The sequence below is a fragment of the Phaeoacremonium minimum genome, assembly GCF_000392275.1.
Source record: "Phaeoacremonium minimum UCRPA7 unplaced genomic scaffold PA7_03_scaffold_47, whole genome shotgun sequence".
Classification (NCBI taxonomy): Eukaryota; Fungi; Ascomycota; class Sordariomycetes; order Togniniales; family Togniniaceae; genus Phaeoacremonium; species Phaeoacremonium minimum.
The window spans coordinates 450594-470974 of record NW_006920954.1 but is presented as its reverse complement, the minus strand read 5'-3'; the positions used below and the strand labels follow the sequence as shown (position 1 = coordinate 470974).

General features: G+C 49.5%; 6 protein-coding genes across 6 annotated transcripts; 2 read left to right on the top strand and 4 right to left on the bottom strand.

Moving 5' to 3' along the window:
* Positions 1–5699: 5699 nt before the first annotated feature.
* On the bottom strand, positions 5700–7063 carry UCRPA7_1039 (putative lipase esterase protein; the record flags this gene model as incomplete). Its single annotated transcript, XM_007913627.1, has 6 exons — positions 5700–5704; positions 5799–5993; positions 6045–6306; positions 6356–6433; positions 6481–6538; positions 6597–7063. 6 exons carry the CDS (start codon positions 7061–7063, stop codon positions 5700–5702), a joined length of 1065 nt encoding a protein of 354 aa, XP_007911818.1.
* An 839-nt stretch (positions 7064–7902) lies between these two features.
* Positions 7903–8561, bottom strand: UCRPA7_1038 (putative zinc mynd-type domain containing protein; the record flags this gene model as incomplete). Its single annotated transcript, XM_007913626.1, has 2 exons — positions 7903–7986; positions 8244–8561. The coding sequence occupies 2 exons, from the start codon at positions 8559–8561 to the stop codon at positions 7903–7905; spliced, it is 402 nt and encodes a 133-aa protein (XP_007911817.1).
* A 1020-nt stretch (positions 8562–9581) lies between these two features.
* UCRPA7_1037 (putative glycoside hydrolase family 76 protein) lies at positions 9582–11163 on the bottom strand (the record flags this gene model as incomplete). Its single annotated transcript, XM_007913625.1, has 4 exons — positions 9582–10145; positions 10208–10449; positions 10511–10990; positions 11079–11163. 4 exons carry the CDS (start codon positions 11161–11163, stop codon positions 9582–9584), a joined length of 1371 nt encoding a protein of 456 aa, XP_007911816.1.
* Positions 11164–14506: 3343 nt separating this feature from the next.
* Positions 14507–17199, top strand: UCRPA7_1036 (putative glutamine synthetase-like protein; the record flags this gene model as incomplete). The annotated part of the gene is made up of 2 exons (XM_007913624.1): positions 14507–15637; positions 15709–17199. The coding sequence occupies 2 exons, from the start codon at positions 14507–14509 to the stop codon at positions 17197–17199; spliced, it is 2622 nt and encodes an 873-aa protein (XP_007911815.1).
* A 329-nt stretch (positions 17200–17528) lies between these two features.
* On the bottom strand, positions 17529–18264 carry UCRPA7_1035 (putative dsba oxidoreductase protein; the record flags this gene model as incomplete). The annotated part of the gene is made up of 2 exons (XM_007913623.1): positions 17529–18165; positions 18218–18264. 2 exons carry the CDS (start codon positions 18262–18264, stop codon positions 17529–17531), a joined length of 684 nt encoding a protein of 227 aa, XP_007911814.1.
* A 771-nt stretch (positions 18265–19035) lies between these two features.
* On the top strand, positions 19036–20299 carry UCRPA7_1034 (putative copii-coated vesicle protein; the record flags this gene model as incomplete). The annotated part of the gene is made up of 3 exons (XM_007913622.1): positions 19036–19117; positions 19191–19778; positions 19836–20299. 3 exons carry the CDS (start codon positions 19036–19038, stop codon positions 20297–20299), a joined length of 1134 nt encoding a protein of 377 aa, XP_007911813.1.
* Between the last annotated feature and the right edge of the window lie 82 nt (positions 20300–20381).

Here is a 20381-nt window from a genome sequence, read left to right as displayed (position 1 = left end):
GCAGGCCCTTGATAGTTCCTCCAATACCAAGAGCCGTAGCTCCGCTGGTAATGCGGACCAGAAGAACGACATATGAGAAAAGAAAGGGAGGGGGGGGTATTGCGCTTCGTAGCGAGGTAAAGGGATGTGATGCTCAAGCCCGTGGATGACTGTTCGCAAAGTCTGCAAATCCCATCAATATGGATGGAAGGAGGGCATTTAATGCTTGTGTCGGTGGTGCTTTTGAATCAAGTAAGTTGAATGGGGAGTCGGAAGAAGTGCTTTGGCGGTGTTTTATTCCGCAGGTTAGAAAACCTTTGATAGTGAACCGTAAAACTGTTAGAGGTAACCCTGCCAGGCCATGGCCTATGGGAAGTTCCCGCGATGGACCACGAATCAACTGATACAGCTCAACGTGGGCAGTTGAAACTTTGAACTCTATATGGTTCGTAGACTCCTTTTCCTGTTTTTTTCTGCAAGTCTTGTTGGAAGGAGCAACTTTATTTTCTAATCAAGCATTTCTAATAACAGGCTTCATAAGAACCGTGATCGCTTATTTCAACCTGGAATTCTGATACCCTCGGTCTGTATAGCTCTTCTTATCATTATCTGATCACACTAGACGCCCTTCTTTCAGATTTTGGGAATTTCCCGCTGAATGTGTAATATATATATCTAGGACTTGCAGCCTACTAACGAATCGCCTCGTGCGTGAACATCTGTGCGGCCCCACACTTTTTGCCAACCTTGGAACTTTACTCTACACACCACCAGAACCAGAACTTTTCAACGAACAACCGGAGAAAGATGCTGCGCAGCCTTAGCTTCTATCAAGTCCTTAAGGATCACCCCAAGCAATAAGAGAAACAGGTGTATGAACTGCGCCCAGCATTATATGTATATCAAGGAGAGATAATAAAGGCACATAAACTACATATGGATGGTGTCTGATAGATTGAGCGTCAGAGCTTTCTCGACAGCTAGCCAAGCCTAATGCTTGTTGCCCCCGAGATCGATGTACTCGCGGACTCATTCCGACCTGATATAGATGCATTGAGAATAGATCCTCCTGATGCTTATAGCACGTTCGACTAGGGTAGATTATCCATAGACTTACCCCTAGTAATTACCTGCTTGGTCTTATCGGCCTCGTCTGGGTTCAGGATTGTGGATTGGATTGGCAGTGTGCGGCTTGTGGCTGCATTATGTTGCTTTAAAGATCTGCCAGTAATGTTTGTTATGAAGGTAACTGGGGGGCGTACTGCGTATACGAACCCTGACTACAAGAAGGTCTAAAGTCCCCATCACCTATCGACTCTTTGTAGTGCTCTAGGACAGGAATAAATGACTAAGCGTCCCTTGCGGAAATGGGCTGTGCCTATGCCCTCGCCCCGTACTAGGTATTAAGTCGAATTATTGTACTGGGATATGTAAAGTTGATATGTCATAAGCTGTAGTCTACTCCCGAGGCTGCACAGAAACCTCTAGTATTTCCACAAAGGCATCATACAAAGGCACGTGAACCTAAGTGCAAGACATCAGTTAGAGAGATGAGACGCCACGCCACTACAGGGGATAGATCAGCTCGATGCCTAGTGAGTCACACTCTCCGGTCACTTTTATGAAAGCGGACGAGTTGCACGGTGATCACCTAGAGATCACCTCGGTCACCCCGCGGAGACAGCCCAGGGTGAGCTTGTAGCAGCGAGGCTCACCCAGCTCACCCTATTGGTCGGAGAGTGATGACCCGAGGTAGGTCCGTCTGCAAGTCTGGCGTATTGGCATTATATCACTGATCAAAAGACATTTAGATGTTTAGATTGAGAAAAGACAAATCAAGTATTAATTGAGGCCCAATGGTAAGCAAATACCTATTGCGGCTCTCAATGTGATGTACCAAACCTCATCAGAAGCATTTTTTGTCTAGAACTATGGTAAGGGAGCAGTTATCAAATTAGGACACAGCATAAGGCTATGCTCGTTTGTCAAACTGGTACAGGTTGCACGAAGCCATAAACGAAGTGGCTGCTACATGCGATTTCCCACATCACAAAACACAGCCTTATTGGCTCTCCGATACTTGCCAGGAACTATGTGTACGAGCTTGTACAATGATTAGGCAGGCTGCCGTATACCTCGTACGTGATTGTGTCACGGCAAATAATGATCATCGATGTGGAGAACTGGCAAGTCCGGCCAACTTGAAAATGGCACAGTGGTCTTTTCCTTTAAGAAGTGCTCCCATATCCTTAGTTGACCTTTGTTCCCTGAGCTGTGTGAATAACCTTTGGTTCAACAATCGAACGCATTCTAAATCAATTAAGCTCTCGATACATTCTTGGGGAGATTGCTCGAACAGACCAAATATCCTCAGCCAAGATGACCGCGCCAGACAGCCTTTTACCCTGGGAAATCCCACCAGATGACTGGCTTCAACCATTACACAGGAGCTGCTCAACAGCAGCTACTTGGGTCGCAGCCTTCATTAGTGTGAAATATCAGAACACCACCTATCATGATCCCCCCATTGAAGCCACCTGGGATTACATGAAAACAATGACACCAGAAAACATGACGTTGCCAGATGTCGGCCAAGCTATGGACTGGTATTACGATATACCTTCGAATAGCTTCACAGATCAGCTAATGTTTGAATTCCCTACGCTGAATTGTCCGGCAGAGGTTTGTCATCGTTTAGTCTGGGAAGGTGATCAAGATTTGGCAGGTATTGGTGTGAGCTATTCAACTCCTTAGTTTTCTCAAGACCACTAATAAGCTTATATGAGTTTCTCTCCAGGTAATGTTCACATACTACCTGGCTGTGATCCTCTCGACAATTTATTTCATTTTTTTGAGCCTTGTCAAGATCCAAGCTCTCAAAAGACTGAGACAATACTCCAGATATGAGAAGTGGATTGACGCATTCAATGGTTCTGTAAGCACCTTTGTAGATACCGCTTTACTATTTTCCATCTCTATGCTTGTTGCGGCAACCTATCGTCATGCTTCATCCCTCATCCATCCTGACAAGACAAATTCAATATATGGGCTGATGAACTCGACGTATCTCTCTGCCTTTTCTATATTCCCGCCACTCCTACTCCAAACGCTTGCAAAAGATTTGCGAAGACGAAGAATTCGACTGACACTCTGGTTCGTTGTCATTATTCTTGTTCTCTCAGTAACCGGGATATATTACAAGCTAACGAGAAGTCCTGACCGCCTCGAACACCTGCTTTTCCGGGACGCTGGACTGACGCAATTAATCTGGCTCACCACTTGTGCCCCATTGGCCATGGACGAACTCGGAACCGTTTTAACTGTCGCCCAAGTGCTCCTGGGACTTAACATTTCATGGTGGATCTATTGCGCCGCAATGGGAATTGTTCATTACCGACAGGAACCCGGGATGGAGAAGAGTAGCCCAAGGATCAAGACTTCAAGATTACTTCCTCAATGGAAGAAATTTCTCGGAAAATCTAAACGACTGAGAAGATTCCAAGACATGGCCCACATCTGGATCCCGTTCGCCAATGGGTTTGCCTGCTGTGTCATGATGTGGGCGCTGCTAGGTCCCTACACAGCATTCAGAAAGTCTGTTTTTGACACTATGGGAGATTCGAATCTGGACAATTCATGGAGCTTTGGCCAAGTCCTAGCTCTTCTTACTTGGGTGCCTGTTGTGATTGATTTTGTTACCATCCGCATGTGTGAGTTCGACGCATCCTTTAAGTATCCATCAAAGTTGACGAGTAATATGACAGATGGCGAATTGATAGCTTTGCAAGGGAAACTTCCGCAAGGTTATCGTATCGTTCCAGTTTCGGACCATTCTACGGCTCAAGCTTTGCTTGATATTGGTGCAAGACACCCTGGGGTCTAAACTGAAATACAGAAAAGGTGGTGTGGGACTTTTCCCCCCCTTCACTGCAAAATTAGCTTCCCTTCAGGGATCATCCCAAAGTCGGCCTGATGTATTGTCTGATACTTCAGGAGGAATCCTTGAAATAATTGATACTTCCGATAACCACCATTGAGAGACAGCCCAACGACGTGATGCTCTCTTCTGTCTACTCTAAGTGTTGAGGAGGGTTCGGCAGCTAGTCGGTTCTAGTCTATTTAGCAAGCGGCAGGTTTCGCTTGTTAAGGTACCTTGGACAGTACATTTCAGCACTACTTGTTAGCGTGCCACAATACTGTAACTAGACTCGATTGAAAGGTATTCCTAATTTGGCCAGATGTTTTTGCACAACTCCAAACTTCACCTATGAACAAAACAAGATGAACATGCATTTGGGCTTCGACGTGACAGTAGCGCGAATTTTTGTAACACGTTGCTGGAAAGTGAGTCGATATGGGGCAGTGCCAATTGACAGCCTGGCTAGGCTTCCACCATGCCACAGGGCTCATGTGTCCATAGCGCAGTGATTAGGCATCAGTCAATTACTCAAAATCCTTAATTATGTTTTTGTTTACATGATTCTTCTCCCTATTGACACACTGATTATCTTATATCTGGACCTCATAACTCACTTCTGACAATTTGATTCAATCTGCTATATTTTGCACAGCGTTCATTCGAAAACATTTCTCAAACCTCATATTCGCTGATATATCATTCACAATGCTGGACATAGACGCCGAGATGGCCCACTCGGCCGGGGAAGAAGAAATCAAGGAGGGTGTCCCGCACTTCGTCACTTATAGATCTAATGACGTATCAATACCGGATGACTTCCTGACGAAAGACCCGTATGATGCACGTCCTATCGCAGTCAAGCCGGTGGAGTGGACTAAGGTCGGTCTCCCGCAATACGAGGGCCGATATGCTGTTATACTCGATCATGTAATCAGCCCAAGCGAATGCGAAACACTTCTGCACCTGGCCGAAGAGAGTGTGCCTGATGCCGATAGGGGCAAATCGGGGACACGATTTTGGCGGCCTGCGATGGTGAACGCCGGCGGCGGATTTGAGGTTTTGGAGACGAGCTACCGCAACAGCGATCGCATTATCTGGGACTGTCAAGAAGTCGTGGATCGTTTGTGGTCAAGATGCAAACGAGCACCTGGTATCGAAGAGCGGCTAGGAGTGCTTGATAATGATGTGAAGGTAATCGGTCCCCTGCGCAAGAAGCAAGGACGACTATTAGATCAGCACTGGGTTTTTCACAAGCTAAATAAGAGGATGCGGTTCCTTAGATATGGACCAGGCCAGTTCTTCAGACGTAAGTACCGCAAATCAACTTCGTTATACCCCGTTTGCTAACATCATTCGACAGCACATTGTGATGGGCCTTATTCAGCATCTGGCGAGAGAATCCTGAAAACACACTTTACGGTGCACCTGTACTTGAACGATTCTAAAGCTGAAGTTGGTGACAGCGCAGAGCTAGTCGGTGGAGCAACATCCTTTTTGTCCAACGATGAACGGACAAAGGCAGATGTCGACCCAAAGGCTGGAAGAGTCCTGATTTTTCAACACCGTGGGCTATATCACTCGGGAGACGATGTCATAGCGGGGACGAAGTATACAATGCGAACTGATGTGCTTTATGAATTGATCAAACCAGAGGAGAAGCAAGCGTAGTTTGGAACAATTCTCACAAGATGCTCAAGCATGTTCGAAGGTCGACTTTCCTTGGAAATTATATATACAAGAGGCTTGGAGTATGTTATTTACAATTTGGATTTCAAAAATGAAGGGACCAGTCTCCACGGCGTTATTCTAAGTGTAGGTTAGCAACAAGAACATACAGGAGTTTCACCTGTGCGAGCAGGCCCAGCCTGCTCCTACCTTGATAGAAAAGACTGGGACTCACTAATCGCTTTCATCATGTATTCATCTTGGCGCTTTAGATATTCAATACCCTGCGGAATCATTGGGAATCCATTGGAAAAGAAATGCGGAAGTCCTTTGTAGACGTGTAGCTCAACAGGAACTCCAGCCTCTTGGAGGGCCTCGGCATATGCTATAGCTTCGTCTCGAAGTGGATCAGCACCAGCAACTTGAATGACTGGACATTTTGTTAGCTCGGAAAGCGATCGGAAGCAATGGCGAGGCTCACAAGCAGGTGGCAGGCCCTTAAGAGACTTTGCCAAGAGTGGCGAGTGGTACGGGTCTGGCTGAGCGGGCTTTTGGTATAGATCCCAGAAGAACTCCATCTTCACAGCGTCCACAATCGTTGCGTCGTGATTTTGAACGTAGCTGTTGAGCTCGTACTTGTCCTTGGGGAAGAATGATGGATGACATGTGACCGGATAGTCCAGCATCTGAGCGATGATTCCAGTCACACCCTCGTCTCGCGCTTTCAGAGCAAGTACAGCAGACTAAATGATAATGAGCTTATATCTGCAAAACGGACAGATCTATACATACCAGACCTGCGCCTGCACTGCCTCCTAGAAGTATGATTCTCTCTGGGTTCACCCCTAGCTTAGAAGCATTCTCTTTGCACTGGATTCATTAGCATGGTCATATTGCCCAGATAGGAACCTACATACCCATAAGAGAACATCGAAACTATCATTGACAGGGTATGGAAAAGGGTACTCGGGAGCCCTGGGAATTCGTATTAGTGGGAGAACCAGTTCAATATGAATACCCATTGTCTGCTCACATCCTGTAGTCGACACTGACAAGCACAACCTCGGGGTGTGCTGCCGCAGTCAAATTTTCGCCCTCCTCGGTGCCGTGCCAGCCCACAGCCCAGCCTCCACCGTGGGTTCGCAGTATAAGCGTCGCATCCTTCTGAACATTGGGCGACTTCATGATTTTTATCTCAACTTTTGCTCCATCTCGGACCGTCACGTATTCATAGGTCGAGATAGCATCCTTGCCTTCCTGTGGGCAGCCCTCTGGTAATGGGCCAGGAAGTCTCCAAGCTTGTCTGAAGGTTGTCCAGTCTGGGCATTGCCATACTTGTGCGATAGCAGCGTCCGTGGCATCTTTGAAAGATGCAAATACGGGGTCGAGCTCAGAATAGTGGCCATTCTTGGGCCCCGGCTTAGCATTCGGGTCAATTGTGATGTATTCAGGTGCCGGCTTGAGGGTGATTTCGCTCTTCTTCCCGTTTGTGTCAGCCATCTTGTGAGCGATGTATGCAGACAATGCCGGTCCAAACAAACGAATTATTCGCACAAATAGACAGTTTACAAGCAGTGTAGCACTTATGACGACACGACGGACAGCTTGACAGCAATGACAGAGCTATAAGAGCTCTACGAAGCGGCGTGATTCTCTTGGCGTGAGGAGTGGATTGTCACAAGGCAATAGCTTCGGAAAACGCTTGCCATGAGCAATGTCCTTCATCCACGCCTCTAGCATCTTGAAAATACAACGAATGAAATACCCTACTTCATGTTCACTGTTCCTAGAAAGGCATGCGATATGCTCTACTATTTTTAACTCGTAGACATTTCACGGTCAGAGTCTTCCCCAGATCCGCACTAATGCAATCCTTTTGACATTTGTGCTGAATCATTAGTCTCGTCACGGAGCTTTGAGAAACAACTCCAGTGATAGGGTCCTCCTTCAGGTATAGAATATCATGATTGTACTCTTCTACAGTAATAAAAGAAAGAGTTGATTTTAACACTTCCATTTGTTGTATCATGTCTATATGTGACGAGGCTTGACTAGATACCGTTGCAGCGTTCTTCAGAGCGCCGGAAGATGAGACTTCTATCGGGAGCCGGTTAACGATCTCCGTCCCCGCAGCCTAACTAACCCCGCGACCCGCCCATCCCAGCCGGCGCCGGCATGCTGGGACCTCTCCACAACCCGGCCAATGACACGGCCACGAATGGGGTTGCTAGCTGCAGGCGTACATCAACTCTTACAAACAAGGTCTACTTTTATGCAAGAGCTAAAGTTCCAGTTTGGGGGGGTTGTGGCTTTGATCACGACCCATCAAATTAATGCTATCACTTCCAAATATCATTGACTGCCTTGAAGATTTTACAATCTGACTTGTGACCTCCCTCGCTCCAGCCTTTGACTTGACAAGCCTACCGTTCTCATAAGCACTCAACTCAATCGTAACAGTTTCCTGGAGAAAGAAACTCACCTTTGAACAATACCTGACTTTGCCACACCCGGTACACTTCGACAGGCCTGTCTTGGACGTCCCACAGGATTCACAGCTCTCTTCACCATCCCGCACTTCGCTCGACGCCGGCGATAGTTTCGACCCGATCTCAAGGACTCTAGCCAACGGCCCCGGCACAGCCCGCACTTGCGCCGCCTGCCCCTCCGCGATACGCACAAATCCCCTCTTGCCCTCCTCGGCCGGTTTCGTGCGCTTCGCCCGCGGCACGACGGCCGTGGCGCCCTTCTTGAGACCCAGCGCCTTCAGGTCCAGGTCGTCGCGGCCGAGCCCCTCAAAGACCATCGCAAACGGCGCGCCGTCCCGGTCGGTCAGCACGAGGGTCGGCTTGTTGATCGTCATGTCGTCCTTGACTTGGGCGAGGAGGCACCAGTCATTGTCCGTGGCATCATTGCCAGTGGATGTGGGCTCATCCTCGGGGAGGTCGACGAATGAGGGATAGAGTGCCCTGTTGTTGAAGTCTAGGATTGGCGCCATCTTCCAGCACTCTGACAGTTAAGTCTTTGCTCTAAGGATGGTGCCTTTTGGGTTTCTGCAGAGAAGGGACCTCCCCGATTCGGGCTGGCTGGCTGGGTGCTCGCCTTCCGGCTCCGGCGTCGGTTTCGGAGATCGGCAATGTAGCTACAACACACGCGCTTGTCCGATGATCACCGGCACTGTGACACGCAGTTATGGAAGACAGGCCACAGAAAACCGATAGACGGATTGGCCGTCCAGGTACTACTAGGATGAGAGGATTTCTGAGAAACAGTCTTCTGATCTTTCAGATGTTTGAGGATCGCCTCGGCAAATGGTTCGCAGCGGTCTCCACTTCCTGAAACGCCCACTGTGGCAGAACCCAGGTCTTCGGCGCCGCCAACTCGACACTTTTCAGTTCTACAAAGGCATACAGGTACGTCATTGATTTGAGAGATGAGACGAGAAGCACTTTTCTCAGTTCAAAATGCATAGCATTTCGAGAATACCATGGCCAGTTCTAAACCCATCATGTCGCCTCCATGTCTCACAGTCATCGTCGCCAAGACTAACCATCACAACTCACGTTGAGCACTGCGTTATAACCCATGCTCGATAACTTGAGGTGGTTTCAACAGGTCATGGTTTCATTAACAATACATTTGATTTTCGCTACTATAATGTAGAAGATCTAGCCGCCCCTAGGTCCGTCCGTTGAGAAGCCAAACAAGAGGTCAACATGCCTCTGTGGGGGTTGTTGTTTATGTTGCAAGAAGAAAAAAGAAACTTGGCATGCCTTGCAAGAATGTAAAAGCCGTACAGGGACCTTTATTCAAACGCCACAAGAATGGTTTCCTTCCCCTGTGGATGTATCCATCTTTCCACTCCCTGAACGCCAGTATCCATCTCGAGATCCAAGGAAAACAGCGTCGAGAAAGACGAGTGTAGTGTAGTGTAGTGTAGTGTGCTGCGTAATCACGGCCGTCGCGAATGTTCTATAGACGTCATACGAAGAAATGGGCAGTCAAGCGTGCGCTTGATCTAGATGCCGCTGCTCATCCATCCGAACATGCCTGCCGCTGAACCGAGAATCAAGATTGTGAGGATAGAAGCACCGGCCTTGTCGCCTGTGGTGGGTGGTGCGGCCTTCTCGTTGAACTTGTCAGACTTCGTACCCGCATCATTGTTGCCGACACTGGTGCCGCCAGTAGAGTTTGTCACTGGCCCTGCAACGTTGTCGATGAGAAGTGACGAAACTGCGGCTAGAACATTCATGGTCTGGCCGGCACCAACGCTGCCGTCAAAAACTCCGGACTTCCAACCGAACCCACATGTACGCTGGTTATCTCCGCCTGTGCACTGGGCGACCGCCGCTGTAGTAGAGGTCTTGAGAGTAGATTTGATTTGGTCATGGACACCTGGCACGAGTTGACCAACCACTGACAGCCAACGGTGGACATAGCCCTTAAAGCTCAGCATGTCTGTCGTGCAGCTCATCTTCTCCTCGCAGGCAACCTCGTAAGCGATGTTGTCGGGGAAGAAGACATCAAAGGTGGCCTGTAGGAGCCCCGTGACCCTCTCCTCCCATTTTGTGCTTCCATTGGTCTAATTGCCAGTTTGTTAGTCGTCCTACTCTTGATAATTTGTGAAAGACAATGTGGACTTACGTAGTTGTACATGTAGGCAGCGCCTAGCAGGTAAACGGCGTTGTTGTAAGAGAACTGAGCCTTGTTGATATCGGTACAGTTGTGCTCAACGTGACCACCGTCATAGATGTTGTACTTGGCATCCATGAGACCTACACCCGTAATCCAATCCCAAGTCTTGTCGGCCCAGTCGGCATACGTTTGGTTACCCGTGTAACGCGCCAATCGCGCACCCAGATTGAAGAAGCAGCCGTTTGCAATGCCTATGACATGTCAGTGGCCATGATTCACAGCCGTATATTTTTCGATCGCCAAGAAACTCACTGTTCTTGTAGTTGTAACCGTTATTTGCCAGAGGAATCTGCCAGCGGAGTCCACCGCCGCAGGTGTCGTCGTGTCGTTCTGGGTCCGCTTGTGTGTTGAAGACGGCTTGCGCCAGAGCTAACCACTGAGGCTTGTCGGAATCGGGGTTGGGGAAGTTGTTCTCGGCGGCAAGCATGGCAGACATGCCCCAGAAGCCCTGATCGTCGTTTCCGAGAGATGCTGTGACATTCGGCGGCATGTAATCCTCGTTCGGGCCAACCTGGAACAGCATGGCCTCCGTGACGACCGAGTTGTAGGAGTCGTCGCCGGTCAATTTCCAATAGTCAATCAAGGTCCCCCACATGGCACCTCCTTCCCACCAGTAGTAGTCGCCGGCGGGCGGCGGCCCAGGGAGAATTCCTGGTGTCTGTCCGGATTGATTTCCCTTGTAATATGACATGAGATCGTAAGCGAGAGTTCGTGCTGTCTCTTTTATGGCGGCTATGTTGCTTGTTGTCAGTACGGACCCGTGCCAAGACCGTTGCATTTTGAGGACAAACGGCCATTCAAGATGGCAGGAAGCACTCACAGTCGGAATCAATAGAAAAAGCAGCATTTACGACGCTGCCTGCGACGAGGAGGGCCGCGGCGGCGCGGGAAACGAGTGAGGTCATCGTGGGTTGTGGGAAAAAAAATGCTGGTTGAGCGAGCGACTGGAAAAGGGGAAAGCAGGAAATGAGGCCAAGAAAAGAAACGCGCAGCGGAATCGAGATACTGCGGGCGTTGGACGCTGGAAATCGACGTTGACGGCGACGGTGTAAGTGAATCTGAAGCCGCGATGCGGTTCGATAGTGGAGCTAGCGAGTGTTATCGATTGTGTCGCCCTGCGATGGAGTGAGAAAAGGTGAATGAGTGAAGCCAAGTTTCTTGGAGATCTCTTGGGTTCCTTGGAAGTCTTGGGAGGTCTTGGAGAGGCGGACTGGCCAGACAATGAAGAAGGAGGGCGAGAGGACCGCTAGGGGAGACTAGGCCGTGTCTGGCTTGGGGGTTGTCACCAGGGACGACAGGGGTCTCAGAACCACTGAATACAGATAGGGTAGCGGGTTCCTGACCCACAAAGACCACCCGTGCCGCCCACCACCACTCAAACAAAGAACACTGCTAGCGATTCTAGCCTGCCACGCCTGCGTAGGGTGTGGCTGGTGGGCCACCCATCAACTGAACCCCAGCTGGGGCGAGCGGTTGGCGGTAATTGGAGGGGCTGCATCATCAGTCCAGCCAGTTCCCGGTTTTTTTCTCACTGTCCGTCTGTCTGTCTGTCGGTCTGTCGGTCGGCCATCCTCAGCGATGTGATACGGGGCCTCCTTGGCCACCTCCAGCACGACTCACCTGAGTCGCCTCCCTCAAGGTCTGAATTTAGGGAGGGGCTGTGCATTGCATTGTATTCAACTGATGCAATACGCAGTATGTGTGTGGCATCTGCTTCATTACGAAAGGGCTTGGCTTGGCAGGTAACGTTAAACGTGTCATCGGTCCGCCCATCGAATACGGGTATCTGTCTGTCTATGGTCTCTTGTTCGTGCAGGTTTTCTAGCTAGCACCTCCTCATGCCCATGCAATGTAGGCTCTACTGCGTAAGAGAACAATGAGTAATATTCTCAAAGATGGCTTATCCTTTCTAAGACAATCTGACGATACGAGTCCCAGCATGACGGCGATTGCATTCCCGGCGACCGGCTCCCTCATCAACTGCCGCGCCACAGATGAGTTTGCACGTGGTGGTGTGCGCTCAGAGTAACACTGTGTAGTTTCAGGGGACCTGGCCACTCAGAATACGCGTGTCTTCCCTCTCCTTTCCTATTAAGACAACGGCGGCAAGGACCACCCACTCAGTGGGCCTGCAGGAAGGGATTGGAAATGAGGCGTTCAGGGGTGAGGCATATTGTGGTACTCATTTCATACTGTATGTACACACGTATATCGACTTGATATATGACTACTCCTCCGACCTCCGACGCGCTTCGCGAAAATGAAAGTCATATCAGCTTAATTCAATGCAATCCTTGATGCGTTGGAAGGCACATTGGGCTCGAGCGTCCTGTTTGCATTGCAACTAGAGACGTCGCAAATCATCTTTGGCCCTCTCCTAACGTCCTATTTCTAGTCACAATAGTAGCAGAAAGTGATGCAAGAAGTGCAAAGCTCTCAATTGTCAGGCTCAGAGGCACAGGACCCAGAGTCGTTCATGGATAGGTCTCTGCTATTCTCCGTCAAGGTTCTGATTTGAATCTTCACTACTGCTCCCAGAGACAGCTGAACTTCCTTCACAAGGATCGGAATCTGGTGAAATAGATATCCTCACTGTCATCTTTCCCCCAATACCAATCCCAATACCGATCAAGATTTTCGTCTTCATCATCTGATACCTCCGTTTCTGGGTACACACCCTGTGGAGTCAACTCTTCCCGTGGCAATTCGTAGGTGTCGAGTTCTTTTAGGGAAATCTCAAGTTGCCCATCACTAGAGATCCCAGGGGTGAGCCCTCTAAGCCTGTATATGTATTTTTCCAAGGCAAATCTCACATCAATCAGCTCCGAATACATGTGATCGCGGGTTTTCTCCACGCTTCGGTACTCCTGTGTCCCCTTACCTCCTTTTGTACACGAGGAGGCACTCTTTGTCTCGTATTTCCTGCCATTTTCTGCACAAGCTTGTGCAATTAGATCATGCGGTGGGGGTACAGCCTTTTTTCTGTAGGCAGCGATCCTCTCGTATGTCTCTTCTAAACTAACATAACTCAATCGTGGGAACTCTGTGCTTGCCACGATGTCTTGCAATTGCGAGCCGAGACTTTTATTGAGGGAGATTCCCTTCGTTGCCGTATAGGATTAACTACTTGACATTGAAGGGAAGGGTGTCCTTCAATTGGAAAGGCGCCATACGGCCATGGCAACAGTCACCCAGAAGGGCTTCTGGTTGGATACAAACCTCTTGAAGACATTGATATCCCCGCATTGATCCGAAGTAAGCATTCCCTTCACCGTGCATAGGCGGTCCACACCCGGTGCAGTCCCGATAAATATCCAAACGCTCGATAACATCTTGTGTTGCTGTATAGCATCCCATAACTCGGCGTTGGAGATCTGATCAAAAGCTCCGAATGGGTCGCAGTTCATCCCATTTGCGAGAAACACGCCGTCTCTCTATCACTTTAGCACAAGCCGTCGCTATATTGTGACTGCTGTCACTCTGAGATCAATGAGGTGTGCCACTCAGCCACTCACAGCATTTGCATAACGGGAGATAGAAATGTAGACGCAAATTAGCAACCCATAAATTCAAAGTTATCTTTGCAGCTAGCAGGAGGGCATGAATTCAAATTTCGGAGTTGAATTTATTTGATCCCATTTTCAGAGAGTCCTTTTTTTTACAAAGGGAAAAACGAATAAGAGAGGCAGATACTTCGGGGGTGAATCAACAAGAAAGAGCTTCCTTGCTTGCTGACATCTCGGGCACTTCTTGTATAAAGAGCCATGTTCTGACACTGGTGCTCATACCCCGCCGCTCGCTTGCGCAGGGGCGGCACGGACTAGGGGTCTGATAGGGCTGTGTTCCAGGTCGCTACCTATGTAGGTAGTACCTGTAAGTGGCTATCCTGAAGATGGTGGCGCTTTTCTAACAAGCTATCCACCAGCTTTGGTTGCATTGCGCAATTGTCGCTCTCAGTGGAACAAAGCCAAAGACGGGCTCGCTACAATCTGGATTTTGCGCAATGCGAATATCATATTGGAAAGCTGTCAGATGATTTGTCTCGATATTTCATGAGCAATTTGCAGAGCTGTTTGTGATGTTGTTTGAGCTCTGACCACCTCTTGTCATCATTCGTCACACGGTCTAATATCTGGATGTCCCACTGATAAGCTCCACGGCGCACGCCGTCTTTCAAAGACTCGCAGGATACAGTCATTCCGACTTCACAACTCCATAGCAGAAACAACAACCGCAATTCCTGGCGAGATGGCATCGTGGGCAGGTGCTGGGATCGGCGCCAAGTCTGGCGTCACCAAGGCTCAGCTCGACGCCGTTCTCCGCGCAATACGTCTTACACCCATCATCGACAATCATGCGCATCCGCTGTTGAAGCCGGAGGCGCTGGGCCGCCACCCGCTTATGTCCATCATCACCGAGGCTTCAGGCGATGCCATCCATGCGGCGTCGACCAGTCTGGCTCATCACCGGGCAGTTAAACAGCTCTCTCGTGTGCTAGGTTGCGGGGCCACGTGGGAAGATGTAGTCAGCGCTATTGAGGAAAAGAGAGTTGATGAGGATGACGCCTGGTACAACTGGGTGAGCGACTGCCTCGGCGGGATCGAGACGATTCTGATCGATGATGGTCTGGATAACGAGCAAGATGTGCATGACATTGCTTGGCACGACCAATACACACGCAACCAGTGTAAGCGCATTGTGAGGATCGAAGCTATTGCCGCTGCTATCATCAACCGATATGGCATGACCTACGAGAAGTCCATGTCCGACGAGTCTCTATTTGACAAGATGCTCGATGAATTTGATGCCGCTATCAAGGAGGCAATCGAGGACCCAGAAGTTGTGGGGTTCAAGTCCGTCATCTGCTACCGGACTGGTCTCGATATTCCCAAGATCGTTAATATTGCACTAGCCAAGGACTCATTCACAGATATTGTTGTGAACTTCGGAATATTAGGCCAGTTTAAGAGATTACAGCACGATGGACTCAATGACCTCTTCGTTCATCGGGTTGCGGGGCTTATCAGAGAAAGCCCAGCACGCCACAAGAAGCCTATCCAATTCCATACAGGCCTGGGAGATAACGATATCACACTCACAAAATCATCGCCTTCTCACCTGCAGGAGTTCATCCGCGCATATCCTGAGGTCCCTATTGTTATCCTGCATGCTAGTTATCCATTCACTCGTGAAGCAGGCTACTTGGCGTGCGTCTATGCTAATGTATACGCGGACATTGGCGAGGTCTTCCCTTTCGTCAGCGAGGATGGCCAAGAGCATATCGTGAGGCAGATTCTGGAGCTCTGTCCGTGGTCTAAAATCTTGTGGAGTACGGATGGACATTGGTTCCCTGAAACATATCTGCTCGCAACTCTACAAGTGCGCGAGGTCTTGGCAACGGCAAGTCTATCTCTAGTTTGATATGCTCTTCAAACGCTAATCCATGGTAGGTCCTAACCGATTATGTGCGTAAAGGACATATTGGCTGGAAGGCAGCCATTGAACTTACCAGGGACATTCTCTTCAAGAACTCGAATAAGCTGTACCAGCTTGAGCTGGAGTTCTCAGAATGGAATGATGACCCGTCTCCATCTCCGGATACCCAGAAAGGACTTACCGATGAGGAAATATTCGAGACATTCCTACAAGGAAACAGCCCGCCAAAGTTCGTCCGCATCAACTGGACTGACCTCACAGCTACCCCCCGGATGCGCATGGTTCCTTTCAGGAAATTCATAACATCACTACAAGAAGGGAATTCTTCAGACATTGGCATTACAACGGCTAGCTTGGGTCTGCTGCAAAATGACTGGATTGCTCCTGGCTTCACAGGAACCGGTGAGTATAGGCTTCACCCGGACTTCTCTTCGCTGAAGTGGGGTCCTATCAAGGGGCACGCAAGCATGTACGGAGAGTTTCGAGAGAAGGACGGCTCGAGAGTGCGGATCTGTCCTCGGACGCAACTACATAGAGCCGTTGATATTGCTGCCGAACAGGGACTTGCCTTCCTTGTCGGCTTCGAGATCGAATTTCTCTTGGTAGAGCGGTCGACGTCTGGCGATGGCAAGTTTGAAACCCTTACCAATGATGGCCATGCCTGGTCGGTCTCTCAATTCTTCGTCGACCCAAAGATTCCCAAGCTTCTTGCCGATATCGTTGCCGAGCTGGATTCGATGGGCATCTATGTTGAACAACTTCATCCGGAAAGTGCGCCGGGCCAATTCGAACTCATTCTCCCGCCTCTGCCTCCTGTCGAAGCAGTCGACACGCTCCTCCATACACGGGAGGTCATCTCTGGAATGGCTGCTGCTGCTGGATATCGGTTCACTTTGCATCCTAAACCATTCCCTCACACATGTGGCACGGCGTCCCATGCACACATGTCCATCTCCTCGCCGGGCGGATCGAAGCCCCAGGTGTATGAGAAATTCTACGCTGGTGTTCTGAAGCATCTATGTGCCATTCTGGCTTTCACATATAGCAACCCTGTGTCCTACGAGAGACTAGGCGATGGCGTCTGGGCGGGCGGCAGTTGGGTATCATGGGGCACCCAGAACAGGGAGACCGCTCTGAGGAAGATTGAGGACAGCCACTGGGAGTTTAAGCTCCTGGACGGCGTGGCAAATCCGTACCTTGCCATGGCCGCTGTCTTCCTGGCCGGCACTCATGGCGTGGTCACCAGGGAGGAGCTCGTATGGAGAGATTGCGAGATTGATCCCGCCCAGCTGACCGACAACGACAGGAAGGAGTTAAACGTGATCAAGAAGCTGCCGACTAGCCTGGAGGCTGCCTTGAAAGCGCTAGAGGAAGATGAGGAGATGACAAAGCTGCTTGGATCAGAGATGGTGGAGAAGTACACTGCCGTCAAGCTGTTTGAGTTGAAGTTTTTGAGTGGCATGAATGATGCAGAGAGACGACAGTGGATTATGGAGAGATACTAGAGTGTCTTCAAATGAAAATTCGCTCCTTCAAGTTCACACTGTTTATGAATGTCCGTCGCATGCCCACCGTATTTGTATCGGACTTCATTGAAACGTCAACATTTCTAATCGTGAACATGAGAAGATTGATGTTTCTTTTTGAGAAATCCTTACTTGACAAGAAATGCTGGTCAAAGCTTGACTTGTGGCATTATATTAAACAGGCCATTTAGCGATTGAGGTAGCCTTGAGGAGACGGAGCCAGTCGGGCCCCTTAGAACCATCTGTGCACGAAGACATGTATACCGTTAAGCTTACAGTAACACACTGCTGAACTACGGACCGAGACTTCAACTGCTTTCCTTCGCAACAGTCTGCAAAGCCTTGGCATATTGCTCAACTTCCTTAGCACCAACGAGTGTAATATCCCGCTTCCTTCCTTCGATTGTAATATAAGGTACTGAGTCTATTCCGTTCAGACCAGACTCTCTGATAGCGCTCTTAACATCGGCCAAGCCCTCGGTCTCATCCTCCACGATCTTCCTGGCCTCTGCTTCGTCGATGCCTGCCTCCTTACAAGCCGCAACCAATGTTTCAGTTTTGCTTGGATGCTTCTCTTCTTCAAAATACATTCGGTATAGTGAGTTAATCAATTTATCTGCCGTCTCGGCACCGCTGTGCTCCTGAAAATACTGCACTACACGGTGGGCGTGCAACGTATTGCCAATGGTCCCGCCGAATTTGAACTTGATGCCGATGGGTTCTCCGTAGGAGCTCATGAGTTGCGTATACATGCCCATTCGTTCTTCTGAGCCGCCATATTTCTCATCTCTGTACCAGGCATACTTGTCCTCTCCGTCGCCGGAAGGGAAATTTGGGTAGAGCTGATAGGGGAGGAACTTTAAGGTGAAGTGCACATTTGAGAACATTTCTGAGGACTGGATCTCGGCGAGGGCCTTGTCAAGTCGCCGTTTGGCAAGATATGTCCTTTGCGGCTGTCAGAGCAAAAGTTTGGAGGTTGATTTATGTGAACACGCACCATGGACAGACCGTGTCGAGAGTAAACGAGATCTGTGATTCATACATTACGTATAGCAACGTATAAAAAGTGAAGCCGGTTGTAATGTAGTCACGACTATTTCATAGAAATGCCAAAAAAGCTGCGTTAACTATGGCGATTCCCATGGGAGTTTTCAGTCCTCATCGATATCATCATATGCGGGGAAGTCTCGTGAGGGGAATCTTGGAGTTGGCAGCATGTTAGCTCAAACTGGTGACATACATCTGCAGAAACAGCTTGAGCAATTTCACTACTCGTTTGGACACGTAAATATTTTCCCAAATACTTTCAAATAAGTCCCAAAATATCAGTTCCCATTATACTAAAGTACCATGGGTAAGTCACGCCAGTAGGTGAGGTACAATTATAATAGCCGTGTGAGAAGAATCCCGAATAAGTGAGCCGGTATTCCCCCGCAGTTCACTATATTAACGCCTGCAGATACACGTTAAGTACACCCCCTAGCTGCGCCATCTGCCACGAATGAGATGGCGCCCCTGAGCAGGGGTCTGTGGCTGAAATAACTTTCGGTTGACCTGTCCTCAATGAGACCCTGGCTGTACCATGAAGGCTGCCGGTCTTGCAGACAACTCTCTTCCTTGTAGAAGATTGACAAGCAGAAAGCCGACACCACTATTCAATTGACCAAGACCCTGCGAGCTGCATACATTGAACAACTCAGAAGCGTCTCCTGGGTAATGAGGTAGACTCGATAAGCAGTCCCGCACGGGGAACTTGCAGTAGTCGGCTCTCGACACGCATTACTATCACAAGCTGTCGCAATCACACACGCCACCATGAACGGTTTCGAGAAGCACGACCTCGACGAGGACGCCTTCGGTGCCAAGGGAAGCATTGTCAGCGCTTTTGACGCATTCCGTGAGTTCCATCAGTTTCTCTACCAGTGGTAGCTCAGGGGACCACGTAGTCACTAATCGCCATTGTTCCGCAGCGAAATCAAAACCTCAGTATGTCACCCGCACGTCCGGCGGCGGCAAGTGGACTGTCGCCATGATCGTCGTGACAGTCATACTGGTGTGGTCCGAGCTATCACGGTGGTGGCGCGGCTCCGAGACGCACACGTTCGCGGTCGAGAAGGGCGTCGGCCACTCAATGCAGATCAACATGGACATTGTGGTGCGGATGAAGTGTCAGGACCTGCACGTAAACGTGCAAGATGCTGCGGGCGATCGCATCCTTGCCGCATCCATGTTGCAGCGCGATCCGACGAACTGGGCGCAGTGGGTCGACAGCAAGGGCATGCATCGTCTTAATCGCGACAAGCACGGCAGGCTGATCACCGGAGAGGGATACACTACGATGTCGCACGAGGAGGGTTTTGGCGAGGAGCATGTGCACGACATCATTGCCATTGGCAAGAAGAGGGCTAGATGGGGCAAGACGCCTAGGCTCTGGGGTTCCGAGGGCGACAGCTGTCGCATCTACGGCAACCTTGACCTGAATAAGGTACAGGGCGACTTCCACATCACCGCGAGAGGACACGGTTATATGGAGTTCGGAGAGCACTTGGATCACAGTGGTAGGTTCAAGCATTCACTATGCTGGGGTATATTGGCCTGCTAATGTTGTTGTGTAGCTTTCAACTTCTCCCACATCATCTCAGAGCTGTCCTTTGGACAGTTCTATCCGTCACTGGAAAACCCCCTGGATTTGACCGTCAACACTGCGCCGAATCATTTTCACAAGTTCCAATACTTCATGTCTGTCGTGCCGACAGTCTACAGCATGGGAGGCTCGCGTAGCCCGAGCAAGCTACTTTTCACAAATCAATATGCAGTCACGGAGCAGAGCACGGAGGTCAGCGAGCGCACCATCCCAGGCATCTTCTTCAAGTACGATATTGAACCGATTCTCCTATCAATCGAGGAATCGAGAGACAGCTTCCTCGTGTTCCTCATTAAGGTTATCAACATCCTTAGCGGTGCCTTGGTAGCAGGACACTGGGGTTTCACGATCAGCGAGTGGGCGAAGGAGACGTGGGGAAAGAAGAAGCGGTCCAATACGGGTATGATTGGAGTCAAGGGCGGCTATGATGAGTAAAGAATATAAGTGTATACTTTGATTTATAAGGGGCGTAAAAGAATGGCAGAAATGAAAGCTTGATTTGGACATATGAACTTGA